At 51.4% G+C, this 17,603-nt stretch overlaps 6 protein-coding genes across 6 annotated transcripts; 3 read left to right on the forward strand and 3 right to left on the reverse strand.

The window, feature by feature from the left end:
- Window positions 1-165: 165 nt before the first annotated feature.
- Window positions 166-3,205, reverse strand: M406DRAFT_269047 (uncharacterized protein; the record flags this gene model as incomplete). The annotated part of the gene is made up of 10 exons (XM_040917981.1): window positions 166-403; window positions 505-702; window positions 784-1,040; window positions 1,128-1,732; window positions 1,809-1,987; window positions 2,051-2,081; window positions 2,166-2,295; window positions 2,527-2,635; window positions 2,691-2,764; window positions 2,801-3,205. The coding sequence occupies 10 exons, from the start codon at window positions 3,203-3,205 to the stop codon at window positions 166-168; spliced, it is 2,226 nt and encodes a 741-aa protein (XP_040771314.1).
- A 1,521-nt stretch (window positions 3,206-4,726) lies between these two features.
- Window positions 4,727-5,447, reverse strand: M406DRAFT_232840 (uncharacterized protein; the record flags this gene model as incomplete). Its single annotated transcript, XM_040915917.1, has 3 exons — window positions 4,727-5,104; window positions 5,180-5,349; window positions 5,405-5,447. Coding segments are annotated over 3 exons (591 nt in total), but the record flags the coding sequence as incomplete, so codon positions are not given.
- Window positions 5,448-7,427: 1,980 nt separating this feature from the next.
- Window positions 7,428-8,778, forward strand: M406DRAFT_52977 (family 6 glycoside hydrolase; the record flags this gene model as incomplete). The annotated part of the gene is made up of 3 exons (XM_040924498.1): window positions 7,428-7,696; window positions 7,771-8,330; window positions 8,399-8,778. 3 exons carry the CDS (start codon window positions 7,428-7,430, stop codon window positions 8,776-8,778), a joined length of 1,209 nt encoding a protein of 402 aa, XP_040771316.1.
- A 184-nt stretch (window positions 8,779-8,962) lies between these two features.
- M406DRAFT_269529 (phospholipase D/nuclease) lies at window positions 8,963-10,330 on the reverse strand (the record flags this gene model as incomplete). The annotated part of the gene is made up of 2 exons (XM_040918012.1): window positions 8,963-9,267; window positions 9,313-10,330. The coding sequence occupies 2 exons, from the start codon at window positions 10,328-10,330 to the stop codon at window positions 8,963-8,965; spliced, it is 1,323 nt and encodes a 440-aa protein (XP_040771317.1).
- A 656-nt stretch (window positions 10,331-10,986) lies between these two features.
- Window positions 10,987-12,508, forward strand: M406DRAFT_297091 (cyclin-like protein; the record flags this gene model as incomplete). The annotated part of the gene is made up of 4 exons (XM_040919290.1): window positions 10,987-11,142; window positions 11,308-11,688; window positions 11,819-12,172; window positions 12,254-12,508. The coding sequence occupies 4 exons, from the start codon at window positions 10,987-10,989 to the stop codon at window positions 12,506-12,508; spliced, it is 1,146 nt and encodes a 381-aa protein (XP_040771318.1).
- Window positions 12,509-15,195: 2,687 nt separating this feature from the next.
- M406DRAFT_283471 (BAR-domain-containing protein) lies at window positions 15,196-17,463 on the forward strand. Its single transcript, XM_040918514.1, has 3 exons — window positions 15,196-15,791; window positions 15,873-16,153; window positions 16,255-17,463. The coding sequence occupies exons 1-3, from the start codon at window positions 15,665-15,667 to the stop codon at window positions 17,173-17,175; spliced, it is 1,329 nt and encodes a 442-aa protein (XP_040771319.1). The 5' UTR covers window positions 15,196-15,664; the 3' UTR covers window positions 17,176-17,463.
- Window positions 17,464-17,603: the final 140 nt, after the last annotated feature.

Here is a 17,603-nt window from a genome sequence, read left to right on the forward strand (position 1 = left end):
CAAAAATACAATATTCGTTGGGCTTCTAGTACTCACCTCCCATCGCTGCTCCACAAGATTGTCTTCCTCCTTTGTCTTCTCGCTTTGTTCCGAGGACGTGAATGACTGGCTGATCAGCCTCAATTTGTCGTTTTGTATCCATTGAACATACTGAAAACCAGATAATCATTGTTCAGTAAATGTGTTGTTAGAGAATATCAATCTTGAGGTTATTGCTACCAAGATTCCTGCACATGGAGTAGGAGTACTCACCTCCTCAATGCTGTCCTTCACACAATACCTTGTGACTGTCACGTCCTTAGTCTGCCCAATACGATGTACGCGATCCACTGCCTGGGCCTCAGCCATAGGATTCCACTGCGGCTCAACGATATGGACGTCGGGTGCGACGGTCAAATCCATGCTATTTGGGTCGGGCCATAGGTTAGTAATGTTTCTCGTAGTCTCTCTTCTCTTATGGCTCGATAGCCGAGAGCAGCACTCGTGTGCCGACGAATTACATACCCTTCACCCCCAGCTCCAATAGTAACCAACATAACTACGCAACGTCTGTCGCAATTAAATCGATTGAGAGCATCGTCACGCTGCTGTAATGTGGAACGACCGTCGATCCGTACGGCAGAAAGGTTGAGGGACGAGAGTCGAGGGTCTAAGGCACAAGATATCATGTCGAGCATGCCAGTCCAGTAGGAGAAGATGACACTGTCGTAATTCGTCAGCAAAGGGTTGGTAAGCATGGATAGAGACCTTTTCAATCCGTCTTCCTGAGAAATTTCAGAGTACCTTTTGGCTGGTGACTGGGTTTCATCTTTAGGATCCTTATTCTCATGGATAGCCGCGATATTACGCAGCAATGCTGAAACCTTGGAAGAGGGTGCCTGAGGCGAGCCGATGCCACGCCCCAGACCTGGTAGAGGCGAGGTTAATCGGCCTGTCGAACACACTGGGCACGCCAGCGCTGCTCCATCAGCCGGTTTCAAGCACGTCTCGCATGCAACGTGTTTTTTGCACGAGAACTCGGTCAAGTCGGCTTGTTGCACCTCTTCATCCTCGCCATAGCTTTTGTAGCTACAAATACAACAGCTGCGCTCCTGTTCTGACGCTGTGCAGAGTAGAGTCCAACTGACTCTGTTTTCGTTGTGATTCTGCCATGCTTCCAAGGCCACTCGAGGCAGCAGCGCCTGGCCGTGATCACAGATCATGCGTAACACAGATATGAGAATCATGATGTTCCCAGTGCTCTTGCGACGCTGTTTTCCGGAGATAGATCCACTGGCGTCAAGTTTTCGTCGCTTGTTCGTTGCCTTGGATGTAGCCTTTGGATCCGGGACTGCATCATTGCTAGCAAGTAGATACGATCTTCGTTTGAAAAACTCGTAGAATTCCCTCTCTTGAGGGAGCAATTCGACAATCTCGACGTACTCCGTTTTTCGAGGCAGTTTCGGCGTCGATGCCAGGTAAGGGTGTGCTTTGGTACGCCGTAAACAGGTTGCGCACACGAGCTTCCGCAGTGTATGCAAGGAGTGCTCGCGGTTCGAGAGAATGGGCGAGGATATCCAGAACTTGAACTGATCGCGCGTCACGAACGGCGGGACTCTAATGAAGGCTAGCAGAGAGCCGAAGTCATCGAGCGAATTTTGGATCGGTGTACCAGTCAGACACCACCGGTAGTGTGCAGGAATTTCACATGTTGCTTGGAAGATCTGGGATGAACGATTGCGGATTTTGTGGGCTGTATGAGTGAGACGAGCCGCGTAAGTTCTTCTATGCCCAAAGATAATGCAGTGATGAAGGAGATGATTACTGACCTTCATCTAGGACAATTCTCGTCCAAGAACAAGCATACAGAGGACCATAGATTGCCCAATCTGAACGAAGCGTGTCATACGTAGTGAAGACTATGTCGTTGTTGTGCAGTTCCGCGGCCGAATCTTGCCGTTTGTGGCCATGGTATACCAATGATTTCAATTCTCCCGGTCGAATATGTCTGCACATATTGATTAGATCAAGTGGTTTTGATAGGAAGAGCCAGAGGCAAGCTCATAATTACCTCGTTATCTGTTGTTGCCAGCCATAGATGGCTGCAAAGCAAGGCCGGTCAAAATTAGCCAAGCAGTTACAAGCCAGAGTCGCAAATTCCACAAGGTTAGTATTCATAAACATACTTGATTTTGGGGTGACTATCAAAGTTGCTCTGGACATGCGGGATGTCTGAGGCGTGGCGGCGTTGGATATTCTGTCGAGATGGTGGCAAATGAGAGCTAGGGTAGAGAGCGTCTTTCCCAAGCCCATTTCCTAGAGACAACGTCAGCGAAATTCATGCAATCGACGACGGAAGGAGTTATCAGAAGTACATCACCCAGTATGCCTCCCCTTAAGCTCGGCAAAGGCACGCTCTGAAGAGATTTGGTGACGACATGGCGATACCTAGAGACGCATAAAATTAAAGTAAGTAAGTGCAGGACATGGGGCGCCTAGCTGGCCATGAGACGACATGTAGTGAGGTTTCAGGAAATATATGTACACCTGGTTTCCCCCTTCAATAGACGGCTGCCAAAGTGAGGGGTATTTTGAGTTGCCGTCTAGCGCACCTTGCTCCCTTTCAATCATTGTAGCAAGTGCAATAAGTTGGTGCCTATAGATATGTCTCTGTTAGCCAGAACAACAAAATCAGGGAATCTTGAACGAACTCTTTAAGGGTCGAGATAATCCTCGAACTTTGCTTCACCTTCTCCGAAGCAAGGCTTACGTTTGCCCCGCTTGCCTCGTCGAATATCCTAAGCACTCAAATCTTCATGACTTCTCCGAGCTGCTCTTCATCAAAAGCTGCAGACTTGTCTCTCAGCGAGGCAACAGCCAACGGATTTGGCATCCTCGGTATCTCCTCTCCGGGGCGAGTGAAGTACATGGGATTCACATATCTCACCGTTCTATCATACTCGGACTCCTCTGGGCGTTGGAGGAACAGGTTGTCTTTGTCCAATATATTTGTGACTGTATCCTTATCAGAGAGGAAGCCGTAGACAACGACTCTTAAAGGCCGGACTCGGATGTAACTATTGACATCTTTAGATGACGTAGACTGTCGCCCCTTCGGAGCACCTAAGGATGCAGTGAAGGTCACAGATTTCTCTCTGACAAGTCGTGATAGGCCTTGTGAAAGTAGAAACCCGGCATTTGTCCCACTACCTTCGTATCGGAGCATAATTGCGTTGTCGAGACTGTCGAGACAAGTGACTTGCACGGGAGCGACGTCCTGAGGGGGGCCTAATTTATCATATGTGGAGCTTGCTTCCATCAAGAGCTTTAATAATTGCTTAGTGAAAGGTTTGAACATACGGCCAGCGGACGGTTGACCTACCACCCCGAAGCAAACATCGTACGGCAGACTCGGAGGAGTCTCGACGGAGGGAACTAAGAAGCACACTTCAGTCAGCCTACGAATTTGGAACAGCAAGGTAACATGCTGTCGCACTCATTGCGCTGGAAAGGCTGGTTGCCGGAGCCTCATCGGTCAAGCTATCCATATCTTCTTCCAGCCCATTTCTAGTGGCACTGCCAGGGATTCAAAGGACGTGCTTGACGGCAGCTCTCCGGGCATCGCCAGCCCGTGTAGTAGATTATCTTGCGTATCTTTGTCGGCCTTCGTATTTTGATTGTCGAGCAGATATAGGCACGATTTGTGTGCTATCTCCCGAAGGAACTGTGTGAGAACTGAAAGGTATACCTAGGAGGCACATCAAACTCTGCCAAGTCAGAATTCGATTTCTGGTGAGTACTTGTGAGGGGTGACTATTGTTCTTACCGTTATCTTACTGGCTTACTCCTCATTTGATACATAATCTTGCATAAACGCATGCAACAGGGAGTCGCGACACAACGTTTAAGCCTTGGAAGCAGGCGGTCAGCGTCGCATGCTGTGGTAGGAAACGGCTCAGCCACCACCGCAGCCATGAACTAATGCAGCCCTTGAAGGCCAACGCAAATCTGTCCACAAATTCTGTAGGTGACTGACTCTGAACATGCAGGAGCCAACCATCTCAGGCAGCTTCAAGGCCGATTTCTGAAAACAGGCAACGCAGCGACGTGGCTGAGCTCAGGCTAAGCTGCATTGACAGCAAATGGATGGGTCTTTCTGGGTTTTGCATTTTTCTGTCTGTATAAAAACTCAACGTGTATACATGAGATTGGTGGTCTGAAATAAGTGTCGGATCAAAGAAAGGCATATGATAATAAAAGGTATGCACTATAAGTGTGGCAGAGGCCATAGGGGCCTCGAGTGAATAAGGCCTGGCTGGCCACCCTGACTCACTGGCCTGGGCCATTCAATAGAAAGGCAGTGAGTCGCTAGGTACGCTAGCCCAGTTGGGACTAGTGCCAATTGCCTTTCTATATAGAAGGCAATTGGCAAGCGTGCCTTGAGATAGATTAATTGAAGAACCATCTTCCCTTCTACCATTTGTACAGCCCCTAGAGTGCCTTCTACAATAAGACTATTACTGACAAACAGAACTCCTCGTATGGAGGATCATTCTATACATATTAAGCCGACAGCTTCCTCGTACAACACTCTCGTAAAGTTGCCACCGCTGAAGTCTCGACAAAGTCACCTAACATTTGCTCTGATGGTCTGAGGTTTATTTCAGCTTGGAACTCTCTTCTTCTATGCTGCTCATTTGCTGTTGGTCTTCTCCTCTTCCGCAACTTGCTGCTTGTATTCGAGCCAATCATCTTTGCGGGGGAAGGGTTCGTTAGGAATTGGCACACCCAAAAACTCGCAAAGCGGGCCCCATCCGTCCTTCACGTCATACTCTAGGAATTTCCGACCTTTGCTCAGGCTGCGTACTCTATCGTTGTGTTCCTGGTAGTATTTGCGCCCGTTGGCAGGGAAATCATTGTCCCAACAGTGTGTGTGGTATCTCTCAGACAGCGGCGCCATACGAGAAGTGCTCACAGCTGGTCGGTTGGCGTGCGCATGCCACAAGGTTGACATCATGGACTTGTACCAGGCATCCTCAGAGCGGGTAGAAAGAATGATAGCTGCTTCCGGGTACGATTTGATGAGCTCCTCTGGGAAGATCGCGGCGGGAAAATCAGAGACTCCCTAGACCCAGCAATTCTATATGTCAGCAAGACGCCTCCTGCACTCTCACGGGACTTGGGTGTGGAGTTTGTGAACCTCATAGCCGGTAAGAAGCTCGTCGAAATCCTGCCGACCCCATGTGTGTCCAATACTTTCGTATTTTGCTTGGAGGGCTTGTATCCACAGGTCTTGATGGCCGCTCTTTCCGACGTCTCTCATGTGATAGATAGGCGAGACGCCTATCAAAGCAAGAGCATCTGCCAGGGCTGCGATTATCTTAAGCTCGTGTGACGATGTGTTTAGGGTTGAGAGTCCAATTACATTGAGTCCCAGTGCGGGGCGGGCCAAGCACAAGTACCTTCATCTTCGCTGTTGTTGGTGTAGCGCGGTCTGGCGATGGTGACTTTGAGAATCAATGAAGAAAAGGATGTCATGGATTATGGACGTCCCGGTGCTGAATATAGGCGTATATTCGGAATTTATACTCCTTATCTCCATGCAGAAAGGCTTCGGGAAGGATCGGATGCGGAGGAACTCACACCTCTGGTACTATCATGAATGCCATCCTCCTTCGGACTAGGTGTCCAGGTGATCTTCTGAAGCTTACTTAGTTAAGCAGTCCGGCTTTCTTTAGTTTTTTTTAACCCAATATTCATCGTATTATTTTATTCAGCTTCTAATATTTCCATAATTTAGGATCGTATGTTCACTTTTCCTCGAACCAGATATAGGCGCAAGCTCATTGAAAACAAGTGGAATTTGGCCCTGCTTGTCCTGCCTTTCCTTGCGTATTGAAAGAAAGTACGCAACTCTGGAACTGTTTTGTAGACTAAACATATACTGCTCCTCATTTCATCTTTGACACCTTTTCTTTACTTCTTGTCTTTCTTCATTTACTCCCCCCCCCTTCTTTTCTTTTTTCCTTCCTGCACATAATGATCGTCCCCTTCTCATGAACAAAGAGGAGAGAGCCGAGAAATAATCTAAGTTTCTTTCACTCGCACTCAAGTATTCGATTACAATTTGTTGACAGACATGGTCAGTCGTAATAATGCTTAAAGAAGTCTATTTGGGCCAACATTCAAGAGTATCCTGGTTCTAGACTGGGCTTACCATTTTTTCTCGATATCAAGTTGAACTCTTGGACTGGGCCTTGTGGTACGATTATATGTACAGGTGAGAAGAGAAAAAAGATTGGCAACCCCGTCGGCACAATCTTGTGACAAACAAGAAAACGTCTCGCTATACCACCAGATCGTATGGCTACCAGGTGTGACACGGCATTCAACAGTTATTGGCAATACAGATCGAAGCAGAGCCATGATTGGACTTGAAGCCACACGTCTCAAACTCCTTCAGTCCCTCGAAAATACTTAGTACCCGGGGAAGGCTTGCAAATTATCATTGAGTGGCAGCTATAGAATAACTCGAAATGGCGACATAGGTTTCTGATGAATCATAATTTACGCCTTTAACAATCACTAGCAAAGAGGTATGAAGCCAGCCATTCGACAATCCCTCAAGAGGTAACTTAGCTTCGAGGTATGCTGATATTCGACCCACAATCCTGCTGGAAAAGCTGGGCGGTTCAGGAACGTGGGCTCCGAGATTAATTGATGACCATGTATGGTAATATGGCGACCCTGGTCTAAGGTAAAGTAGAAAATGCCAAGCCATGCGGTTTGAAGCCAATGCAGGCTACCATACTTTTCCATATTAAACATGTTTCGATGATCCTTCAATTAACCAGGTTGTCAGAGTCTACGGACCGATCTTCTTGTCACCTGTAGCTCCTGCAGAAGCTAGACAATCCAAGACCTTGCGCTGATTGCTTGATCTCCCAGTCATCCGCTCCAAGGTTTGCCCCCCAGGACACCACCCTGACCATGCGCGGTAATATGCATGTAGCATCCGTTTACTAATTAACCGTCCGGTGAAACTCGGAACATCTTGCCTAGTTCCTGCGTCACGACTGGGGTTGAATATGGTATAGCCTTCTCCAGTCGTACTATGGTGGAATGTATTGCATTTAGGCATATCTCGATCCAATATCTTGGAGCCACTGACAATATGCGCGCAAGTCAGGCTGCAGGAGTGCAAACATTTGGGAGGAGGCCACAAAAAAAAGAAGCGATCATCTCGAACTCAAAAGGGAAATCCCTCCAGTTGTGGCCGATGCTCGGCTGAATTCAAGAGGATCTTTAATTACGACGGGTCGAGTGCAGTAAATTCCTTATAAAATGACACTGACGGCCCTCTGTACCATTAGTGATTCTTAGTGTTTGTTACTCTCACAAAATCACAATCTCGTACCATTTGAGCAGGTAAAAGGGAAATAACAACAATGGCTGTGAAACGAGTTCTCCTGGCAGCGGCTCTGAGCAGCGCTGTTCTGGCAGCACCAGCTACTACCACCATTGCAGCCAGCGCCACCACCGCAGGATCCGCAGCCAGCACTACCGCCACGTACAGCGGCAATCCCTTCAATGGTGTCCAACAGTGGGCGAATGCATATTATGCGTCTGAGATCTCGGCGAATGCCCTGGCCACGCTGACTGGCGCCATGGCCACGAAAGCTGCCGAGGTGGCCAAGGTGCCTACATTCCAATGGCTGTGAGTGGACTTGAATCTCATGTATTGTCTCTCGAATACCCGCAAGGTTGACTAACTGGCTCGCTCCATACAAGTGATACTGCTGCGAAGGTGCCGACTGTCATGGTCGAGACACTTGGCGATATTCGTGCCGCCAATGCAGCCGGAGCCTCGCCTCCATATGCTGGTCTCTTCGTCGTGTACGACCTTCCGGACCGAGACTGCGCTGCCGCCGCCTCCAATGGCGAGTATAGCATCGCAGACAACGGCGTGGCCAACTACAAGGCCTACATCGACTCCATCAAGACCCAGCTCACGACGTACAGCGACGTCAGGAGCATCCTCGTCGTCGAGCCCGACTCCCTTGCCAACATGGTCACCAACCTGAACGTGGCCAAGTGTGCGAATGCCCAGTCTGCCTACTACGAGTGTGTCAACTACGCCATCGAGACGCTGAACCTCCCCAATGTCGCCATGTACCTCGATGCCGGCCATGCGGGCTGGCTCGGCTGGTCGGCGAACCTGCAGCCTGCTGCAACTCTTTTCGCGCAAGTGTACAAGAACGCAAGCAGCCCTGCCGCCGTCCGAGGGTTGGCCACAAATGTGGCAAACTACAACGCCTGGAATCTGTCCAGTGCTCCATCTTATACTCAAGGTCAGCAAAAGGAAACAATAACCACAAATAAAGAGTGTCATCATTTACTGACATGGTTTTCTGATCAGGTGACTCCAATTATGACGAGAGCCTGTACGTACAGGCTCTTGAGCCTCTTTTGTCTTCGGCCGGCTTCAATGCCTACTTCATCACGGACCAAAGCCGTTCTGGCAAGCAGCCGACAGGACAGTCCCAGTGGGGAGATTGGTGCAATGCCATCGGCACTGGGTTCGGCACGCGCCCAACCACGAGCACTGGTCTTTCGGTTGAGGATGCTTTCGTCTGGGTGAAGCCCGGCGGTGAGTGCGACGGGACGAGCAATACAAGCTCTCCGCGGTACGATTACCATTGCGGGTATTCGGATGCCCTTCAGCCTGCTCCTGAGGCTGGGACATGGTTCGAGGCTTACTTTGAGCAACTCCTGACCAATGCCAACCCGGCCTTCTAGACGCTCCTTCGTGCGAGAAGAAGTGCACCGTGGGAAACAGGTAGAGATGCTTTTGCTTTTCCTTCTCTATGTACATAGTTTGAACCTCGCGCTGTCGATACGAATCCGCAAGGTTGGGTTTTAGCCTGCTGGTGCCAGCTGAAGAATAAAAGTACCACGGGCCAACGTTCTTTCAAAAAGGAGCTCATTGAGGTGCAGGAAAGACCGGGTCCAACCTAGCTTCGAGGGCTCGGTCCACAGTGTCCTTCACTGCAGTGGCAAAAGCAGTTCCGTGAATTACTATACCGAGTTCTTGGCTTGTGAACCAACTTGCTCGATCCATATTTCCTGAGCCCAACACGGTATGCTCGCTGTCGAAAATGCTCAACTTCAAGTGGGAAAGCATGGGCTCCTCCTCTTCGCCCTCTACAGACCTGTTAGCGGGCCTGTAGTATGATATTTTGAGTGATCCACGACGAGTAGTCTGAGCCTCAAGGTCGTTCATGTCGTCTGGTCCTGCTTGAATTGGTACGCCTTGCCTTTGACGACGTTCACCATCATACATGGCAGTGTACTTCCTCGTTAAACTTTTAATGCATCGCTCTGCTGTCGTCCAAGCGGTCAACACCTGCTCCCAGACCATCATTCTCCGACTTGTAACGATATTGACGTCCACACCGCGGGCCAATGCTCGGAGGACTGCCGAGAGAACTGGAGGAGAGGTTAGGTTTGGTGTATATAAAATGATGCTCCTGGTTGCATCATCAAAAAGTCGTAACAAAGCTGTGTTGAGAGGCGTTTCTGGCGCTTTAGGCGTCTGCCAGGGGAATAAGCAGAACGAAGGGTTGCGAGTGTGCCAGGAAGGAAGCCACTCGACAGCAGCAGGGGGCACGTAGATATCTGAGAGGTCGACTGATGTATCCGCGGGGGATTTGACGATGATGGGGGAGGTGGACTGCTCCCAAGGTCCCTCTGTCCGTGCTTCCAATACCTGTGGCCTGAAAAGTGCCAGGTCCAAATCGCTCTCCCAGACCCCTTTGTAGAACCTCAGCAGACCATCGATTGGATCATCTTGTGACGCCCTCCTCGAAAGCTCCAAGCAACCTTCCAGCCACGGCTCCCAGCTGATGTTGCAGCTGGGCAGGAATGCACGTCGACGGTCCACGATTAAGAACTTGGGGTGCATCACGCTGAATGGCAGGAAAAAGAGGCTTTTCACCTGCACGTCGATCTTGCCGGCGGCGAAGACCTCCGGTGACGGCAGCCCCAGTTTGCTTGTCCATGTCGATGGAGGATATACATAGCCATCGCTGGAGGACGTGTGCAAGAGTTTTTGCAAGAGGGATCGAGATGAGAAACAGATGCGCAGTCGCAAAGGTTGGGTAACGTTACTTTGCTGTTGTGCTTCGCGTCGCCTTGCGAGCTGCACCAGCGCGTCGCAAAGAGCTGTCAGCGTCTTGGACTGGGCCCAATAGCATGTTACCAAGATGATCTCTTGCTCAGCGGCTAGAATGGCTGGTAAGAGTCTCTGTGTGTAGATAGAGGCTCCAGTTCCAATGGTAAAAGACTCCATGATTCGCTGTGCATGGAATACATGATCAGCGAAGCTGCTAATTCAATACCCTGTACATAAACAGGTACCTGCAGCCAGCACGTGGGCTGGCAGCTCTATACGGCAGTGGCCACTGCACTTGTTTCACTCATAATGTACTTGCCTAGAATCAAACCCCATCCTAATATGTTTCGCCACGCTATCTGAGGAACACCATAATACAGGTTTCGAGAAATATACATTCCAAACACAGTAAGAACCATAGTATGAATTTTCAATCCTGCTACTTGGAAGCCCAGAGGATCGTACAAAGTGCACAAGTACCGGCAGGCAACTTTGCGGGTCGACACTGCCGCTGCTGAGCCGGCAAGCGCTCTACTGCTGTCATACCGCATTTGTCCCTCTTTGGGATGTCGCAACCCAGAATCGACCTAAACATTGGCCGAAATTCATGAAGCGGCAGTACGGCAACCAAGCGACAAACGCGAACGTGCAAGGAAGGGGATAGAGTCGGGGCTGGGCCGCTCAATAATTCCGGATGCTCTGAGAAATCGCTAAAAGGGGGGGAACATCTCAACTTTGACCAGTTTCCTGTCTGCACCTCTGCGTTTGTTCAATTTCACTGGAATGACCTTGGCGTCGCCTTGATTCTCACAAAACCTCAGCTCACAATGGCTATGACCACTGCTACCGAGGACGAGCGGTATCGCCAGTCAACCCAGTTTCGACTGTGGTCATACTCGCCTGCCCAGCTCGCCGACCTACGCGCCAAGACGAACAGCCTCGCCAGACAAAACATCTCTGAACGCCTCTCCTCGATGGCCTCCTCCTCCGTCCCCATCTCAGCCACCGCCTCTGCCAACGCGTCCGGGTCCAATACGCCAATCCCTACTGCCAACGCCACCTCAGGCACTTCTACCGCGCCCGCTGATGTTCCCATCGACCTCCTCGCATCATCTTCTGTATCAGACAGACCTTCAGCCGCATCACTACCCGAGTTCCTTTCCCCTGCCGAGGAGCAGCACCTCCTGCGCTTCTACACCGTCGAGACATTGCGTGCAGCAGAGTTTTGCCAGCTACCTACCGAGATACGGGCCACCGCCGCCATCTTCCTACGCCGCTTCTTTGTGACTCACAGCGTCATGACCTATCCTCCCGCCAAGATGCTCAAGACCTGTGTCTTTTTTGGTGCAAAGGCCGAAAATGTCTACCCACGCGTCAGCACCATTGCCAACAAGTTTCCCAACACCACCGGCGAGGAGATTCTGGCTGGTGAATTCTTGTTATGTCAAGGCATTCGCTTCGCCTTTGATGTCAGGCACCCTTTTATTGCCCTCGAGGGCACTATCATGCAGTTGCGGACCTTTGGCGATGTCGATGTAGGCATACACACTCTCTTTCTCTCCTCTTTTGTCTCTTTGCACCGCATTTCTCCTTCTGTCATTATGTGTTTGTGTGTTTGTGCGTTCACGTGCCGGAACTCATTACTGATTGTACGCAATATCATAGGACGCCAGAATCAAGAAGGCTCACAGCCGAGCACGCGAGATCCTCAAGTTTAGCCCTATCGTTACGGATGCATATTTTCATTACACACCCAGCCAGATCATGCTTGCTGCCCTGTCCATCGCCGACCACGGCCTCTTCGAGCGAGTGATGGAGGCCACCTTCACCCAGCGGCTACCGACCGAGAGTGGAACGAGCACACCGAGCTCGGGAGCCAATGCCAAAGGAGCAGGACCGCATAACAGCGCCCTTGTCTTGGGTCAGATGGTCAAGGAGAAGACGCTCGCAACAGTCCAGGCGTGCAAGGAGATGCTGCTGCAGGAGCCACCGGAGCGCATGACAGAGTATTGGGGAACGGTGAGGCCTGCCCATCCCGCACATAGACAAGCTGGCAACCCATGTGGAGTCGGGCAGGCGCTGACAACTGACTGTATGCAGGCCGAAGCAAGCAACTTGGTGAAACCCATCAATAAGAAGCTCAGGCGATGTCGGGACCCGGACCGGTTTGACCTGATCGGGCTGCACAAAAAGAGACTGGAGTTTCGTGAAAAGGAGACGGCCAGTGCTAAAGGCGCGGCGGAAGATGACGGGGCCGTGTTCGGCGGGAGCATTGAGGCGCTCAAAGGTAGTGCTGATCGGGAGTCTAAGCGGCGCAGGGTGGCCGGGGACGATCCGTTTGGGCCCCCTCTGTGAGGCCCCTTGTGGTGACTGATGTTTGGCATGTTAATCGACCCGATGAGCGGTGTCCGCAACTGACCAAAGGCTCGAACCCAAGGTCTACTATGACATGAGCCTAGGCTGAAGGCCTATCCGACGGAACGACAGGCCAGACGTCTCTCCTGTGAAAATTTCATGGATGCAGGTGGGTTGCGCCGCTGACTTGGGCAAATAGAAAGAGGCATCTGGTTTCAGGCTCTTGATATCCTGGCCTGATCGAGTTCTTGTGCCCTGGCCATGACCAACACTGAACAAGTCACGCAGCCTTCTTTGCAACCAAGGTATCTGGGGTGGACGGTATCCTCGTCATAAAACTTTCCCGAAGCAGAAGGACATAGCAGTCCTTTTACTGAACAGGCCAGCAAGGGAGAAACATTGATGACGCCGACCCCACTGGCCCACGATCTATCTACCTGGATGGTGAAGAGATTCACTGCAAGTCCTCCTACAGTACAGAGGCACTCTCCCTCCTCCTCTCTCTTGTTCTCTCATGTTCTGAGAAGGGAGGCTCGAAGTTCTGCGAGGTGAGATGCTCGACTGGTGCCATGTTTGGTCAGGATGACGAGAGTGAGGTGGAACAAAGATGAGGCGATGGATACTCATCAGCCAAATCACATCAGATAGACGTCAGCCCAAGTACCGTACATAGTACAGTACATATTATGTAGCACGAAGCTGACCACACCGTGTCCTCGCTGCTGGACCTTGGCCCCCACATTCTAAACCTAACACATAGTATGTAATAGTATCTTGTCCACAGAAAATGAATGTGAGTGATTGCGATGTGCTATCGTATCCTGTGCTTTGCCCGTACGACATAAAGTCATACATACCATGCTAGCTAGTCAGTCTGGCTGGTATTGTAGTGTAGCTGATTGATTGGCACTTCTATTTTCAGGGTGAAACGTGGATCTCTTGTTTTTTTGGAGCGGCTCCTGAATTGTTAACGGGACCCTGGGGCCGGCGGTTAGGTACAAGGCCCACCCACCCACACTTTTTAGTTGGCAGTAGTGCTGTACACGCACTGACGGACGGTGCGCTGAGGGGTCCAGAACTTGGGGTCCTCTGACTCTTTGGCTCTGGGCGCTGGACGCTGAACTATGTACATTGTAGGGCCAAACCAAAACACTATGGTCGTGGCAGTAGAAGGTCTAGGCCACCCTAAGGGGGGTGGGTACTATGATAGATGGGGCCACTGTTTCGTGACAGGGAGCACCTCACGAGCTCGTGTGGGCCTCGTGGTCCTCCTCTGCCCCCCCCCTTGCTACTCTCCGGAAAGTGAAGCGGAAAGCGCTGGCCTGTTCATGGCATTCCACTGGCGTGGCGATGCTATTGTTGTACCACAGTACACGCGTGTGTGCGTTATTCTTTTTTTGGAGGCGGGTGGGCGGCACTGGGGTGGCCGAGTAATTAAGAAGTGAACGAGGCTTGGATTTGGTATGGTATGTACACGTACTTGAGTACGCACTGCTTCCGTAGCGAGATACGTACCAGGCCGTAGTGGGAAAGGGGAAAAGGTACTATGGTATGATGTAGTTTTCTGCATGGCACCTACGCATTTACAGTACGAGATGGATACGGGCCATACCAGGGGCTATCTCGATGCGCATGTGTGTGACCGCATGAATTTGGCCACGATTGATCCACCGGGAGAAGAAAAAGCAAAAAGAAGGGATGAATATCTCTAGGGAGTGACAGGGTGAGACGAAGACATGCCGTGTGACGTCAAATGGTAGGACATCAGATGGTAGATCAGTCAACGAGAGGAGGGATCTTATATATACTATGTGCATGCAATTATTGGAGAAATCTGTGATGGCAAGAAAATACTGTTAAGAGTTGATCAGTTGATGTGTCGGATGGTATCATATGTAAGTATGTGCATGACAGCCGAGATGAATGCATATGACCCCGATCTCGGTACTATCATCGTACATGCATTCCCCACCCCCTCGGGTTCTCTCTGTCCGTAGGGCCACTGAGGACAAAAGATATGCATATCTCTTGCACAGCACTGGCACTGTACACATGATTGTTTTGCTATGCTGCTGCCACTGCCACTACTGCATGTACTATCATGATACCATAGTAGCCTAGACTTGATTGAAGCAAGTGATCAAGCCGGTATGATCATCACTCTAACAAATTTATTATCTGGACTATCCAACAGTTCAAGTTGCAGGTGGCCAAACCTCTTGGTATGATATTCAGGGGACCCGAGTGGCTGAGCCTGCACCCCCCGCCGCTCTCTCCCCCAGATCAAAAATCAAAGTGACGATGCAGGGCCCACGCAACCTGTCGACAAGGGGAAGACGGGGGGTGGGGTGGGCCAATCTCCTTGGTAGAGGGCGAGAGGGCAAGACTTACTATGGTACAGTGCAGTTGTACCGTGATACGTACAGTCGCTACCGTACAGTGGTATGATCCAGGGTACACGGTACATGCCATGACATGCCACACTGCAGTAATAGCCCTGCTTGGCATGAGCGCCTTCCGGGGGAGGCTTACCTGGAATGAACGTTTCCACCGCACCTTCCCACCCGAACAACCACCACTTCCACTACTATCCCAACGAGGACAAGGTCACACATAACATACAAGGTCGCGGCTGCCGGTCTGTCCAACCTTTTGACCCGACCCTTCGTTTCGACCTCCTCGTTCCAGTCTTTGCCTGTCTTGTCTGTCCGTCTTGTTGCCACTCTTCTCTTCCTGTTGGGGGTTATTGATTTGACCAGATAGACCAACTGATTCATTGATTGGTTCTGTCGCCCTTGTCTGTCCCCTCTCTTGGCCTTCCTTTCTCTTCTTGGCTCCAATTCTCTTCGTTGGTATATACAACAACTACATACTTTTACATACACTCACTCACTCACCGGCTTGAGACGTTTTCTTCTTTTCTGCTCCCTCCTCCTCTCTTGGTGCAGTAACTGTACTAAACACATACGTACTCCTCCCTCGACGGGCCTGTACATATATACATACCACACATTACAACACACACACATTCCAAAGAGCTCTTCTAAACTGGAAGCTCTCGATTCGGCACGACTCGATCCGACCAGATATACAGTACTCTTCTCCCTTTCCCCACGAGGCGGTATCAGGATATCCACACACACACACACGCCCAACATGAATTTCACCAAGAAGTTTGACCGCGCCTTCCAGTGGGCTGGCGAGAAGATGGGCAATGAGGCCCGGACAGGAACCACAGACGAGTTCAAGATGCTCGAGATGGAGATGGCCTTGCGATTTGATGGTCTGTCTATCATTCCCATCACTTAATTGATCAGGGATCGACGAATTTGACTGACAGGCTTGCTCTCTTGTGATTCTTCAGGCATGGTCAAGCTCCAGACCACCATGAACGCCTACGTAAAGTGGCTCGCCCACCGCGATAGTCTTCTCGGCGAAAAGGGTGTGCCAACTGCTGTTCTCAGCCGTACCATGATCACACACGGCGAAGATTTCGACCCAGACTCCCAGTTCGGAAACTGTCTCATAGAGATGGGCCGTGCCAATGACCAGGTTGCCCACTTCCAGGAGCAGTACGCCAACGATGCCACCAGATACTGGCTTGACTCCCTCGAGAGATCCGTTGCCATGATGAAGGAGTACCAGGTACGCCTTTTCCCTCCTTTCCAGAACAGTGCTCCCTCCCTGCACCGCCCCAGACTTGACCTGCAGCAGACCTCTAGCTAACCTCGTTTCCGGGAGAACAGGCTGCCCGCAAGAAGCTCGAGTCTCGCCGCCTCGCCCTCGACGCCTCCACAACCAAGATGCAAAAGGCCAGGCGCGACGACTTCCGCCTCGAGGAAGAACTCCGCTCCGCAAAGGCGAAGTACGAGGAGACCAACGAGGATGTCCTGCGCCGCATGCAGGACATCAAGGACGCTGAGGCCGACAGTATCCGTGACCTGACCCGCTTCCTCGACGTCGAGCTCGACTACCATGACCGTTGCGCCGAAGCCCTCCGCCAGACCCGCGCCACTTGGACTGCCGCCGCCCCCTCGCCCACCGATCCATACGCACGAAGCGGCAGCGAGAGGGACTACGGGAGCATGCGCAGGCCCTCGGCCAGGAGCAGATCCAACACCGCCCAGTCCTTTGGCAGGGTAAACAGTCGCACCGACTATGGCGAGTACGACGAACCTGACGCCGTCCCTGCCCACCCTGCGCGGGCCCCCATCCGCTCCCAATCGCGCATCAGTGTCAACAGCGCCGCATCTGGTCAGGAGCCCGTGCCCCTACCGCGTCCTGGCATCTCCAGGGCCAGCACCTACCAGAGCGAGAGGTCTCTCGGCGCCTCCCTGTCGCGGACCTCCACAGCGAGCACTCCGCTCAGTATTGCGCCCCCGCCACAGCCCAGCATCTCGTCCCTGCGCGGCCAGCTCCGGCCGACTGCGCGTACCTCGGCCATGGATGTCTTTGCTGCTACTGACGATGAGGACACTACAAGCAGCGGCACGCCGCCCGGCAGCACCAGCCCCGCTACGAGCTATGGTAGCTCCAGCCGTACGAACCTGAACAACTTCAACAACGCAAATGTCACCCCTGTCGGCGTGAAGAAGGCACCGCCGCCTCCGCCCAGCAGGGCCAAGAAACCCGCCCCACCTGTGCCCATCAGACGCCAAGCAGAGTGAGACAGATGAAGAAGACCAGCGCGTTGAAGCAGCGGTGTGGAACTCTGTCGAGGATTGTGATATTTTCTGGCAACATCTGGTTCTGGCGCTCGGAGGGTGGCCATTTAGAGGGCGGGTGGCTGGCGTTATTGTGTTTCTGTATTCTGGCGCCTTGAGCCCACTGGATCTGGATAACAGTGGCTATGTGTTGACTTGTGCCAGAGTCGCGTCGGTGTTGTTTGCACAAAAAGGCACAGGCCCACGTAGGCAGATACTAAGGATAAAAAAAATTGGATACACTTGACCCTGACTGACCCTGGTTGCACTTGTAGTAAGCCTGATTATCATGGTTGCTGTATCGTTTTGGTTTGTTGTATGCAAAAGCTGGCGCCTTATGCCAGGGTACTACATCAGAACAGACCATGGAGATGATAAGACAGGTTCAAAGT

Source organism: Cryphonectria parasitica (genome assembly GCF_011745365.1).
Source record: "Cryphonectria parasitica EP155 unplaced genomic scaffold M406scaffold_10, whole genome shotgun sequence".
Classification (NCBI taxonomy): Eukaryota; Fungi; Ascomycota; class Sordariomycetes; order Diaporthales; family Cryphonectriaceae; genus Cryphonectria; species Cryphonectria parasitica.

Bases quoted from the DNA above. Each gene is read 5' to 3' on its own strand.
- M406DRAFT_283471 (XM_040918514.1), top strand. From the start codon at position 15,665: ATGAATTTCACCAAGAAGTTTGACCGCGCCTTCCAGTGGGCTGGCGAG. The intron at 15,792-15,872 runs GTCTGTCTATCA...GTGATTCTTCAG, and splicing joins GATGGCCTTGCGATTTGATG to GCATGGTCAAGCTCCAGACC. The intron at 16,154-16,254 runs GTACGCCTTTTC...CCGGGAGAACAG, and splicing joins CCATGATGAAGGAGTACCAG to GCTGCCCGCAAGAAGCTCGA.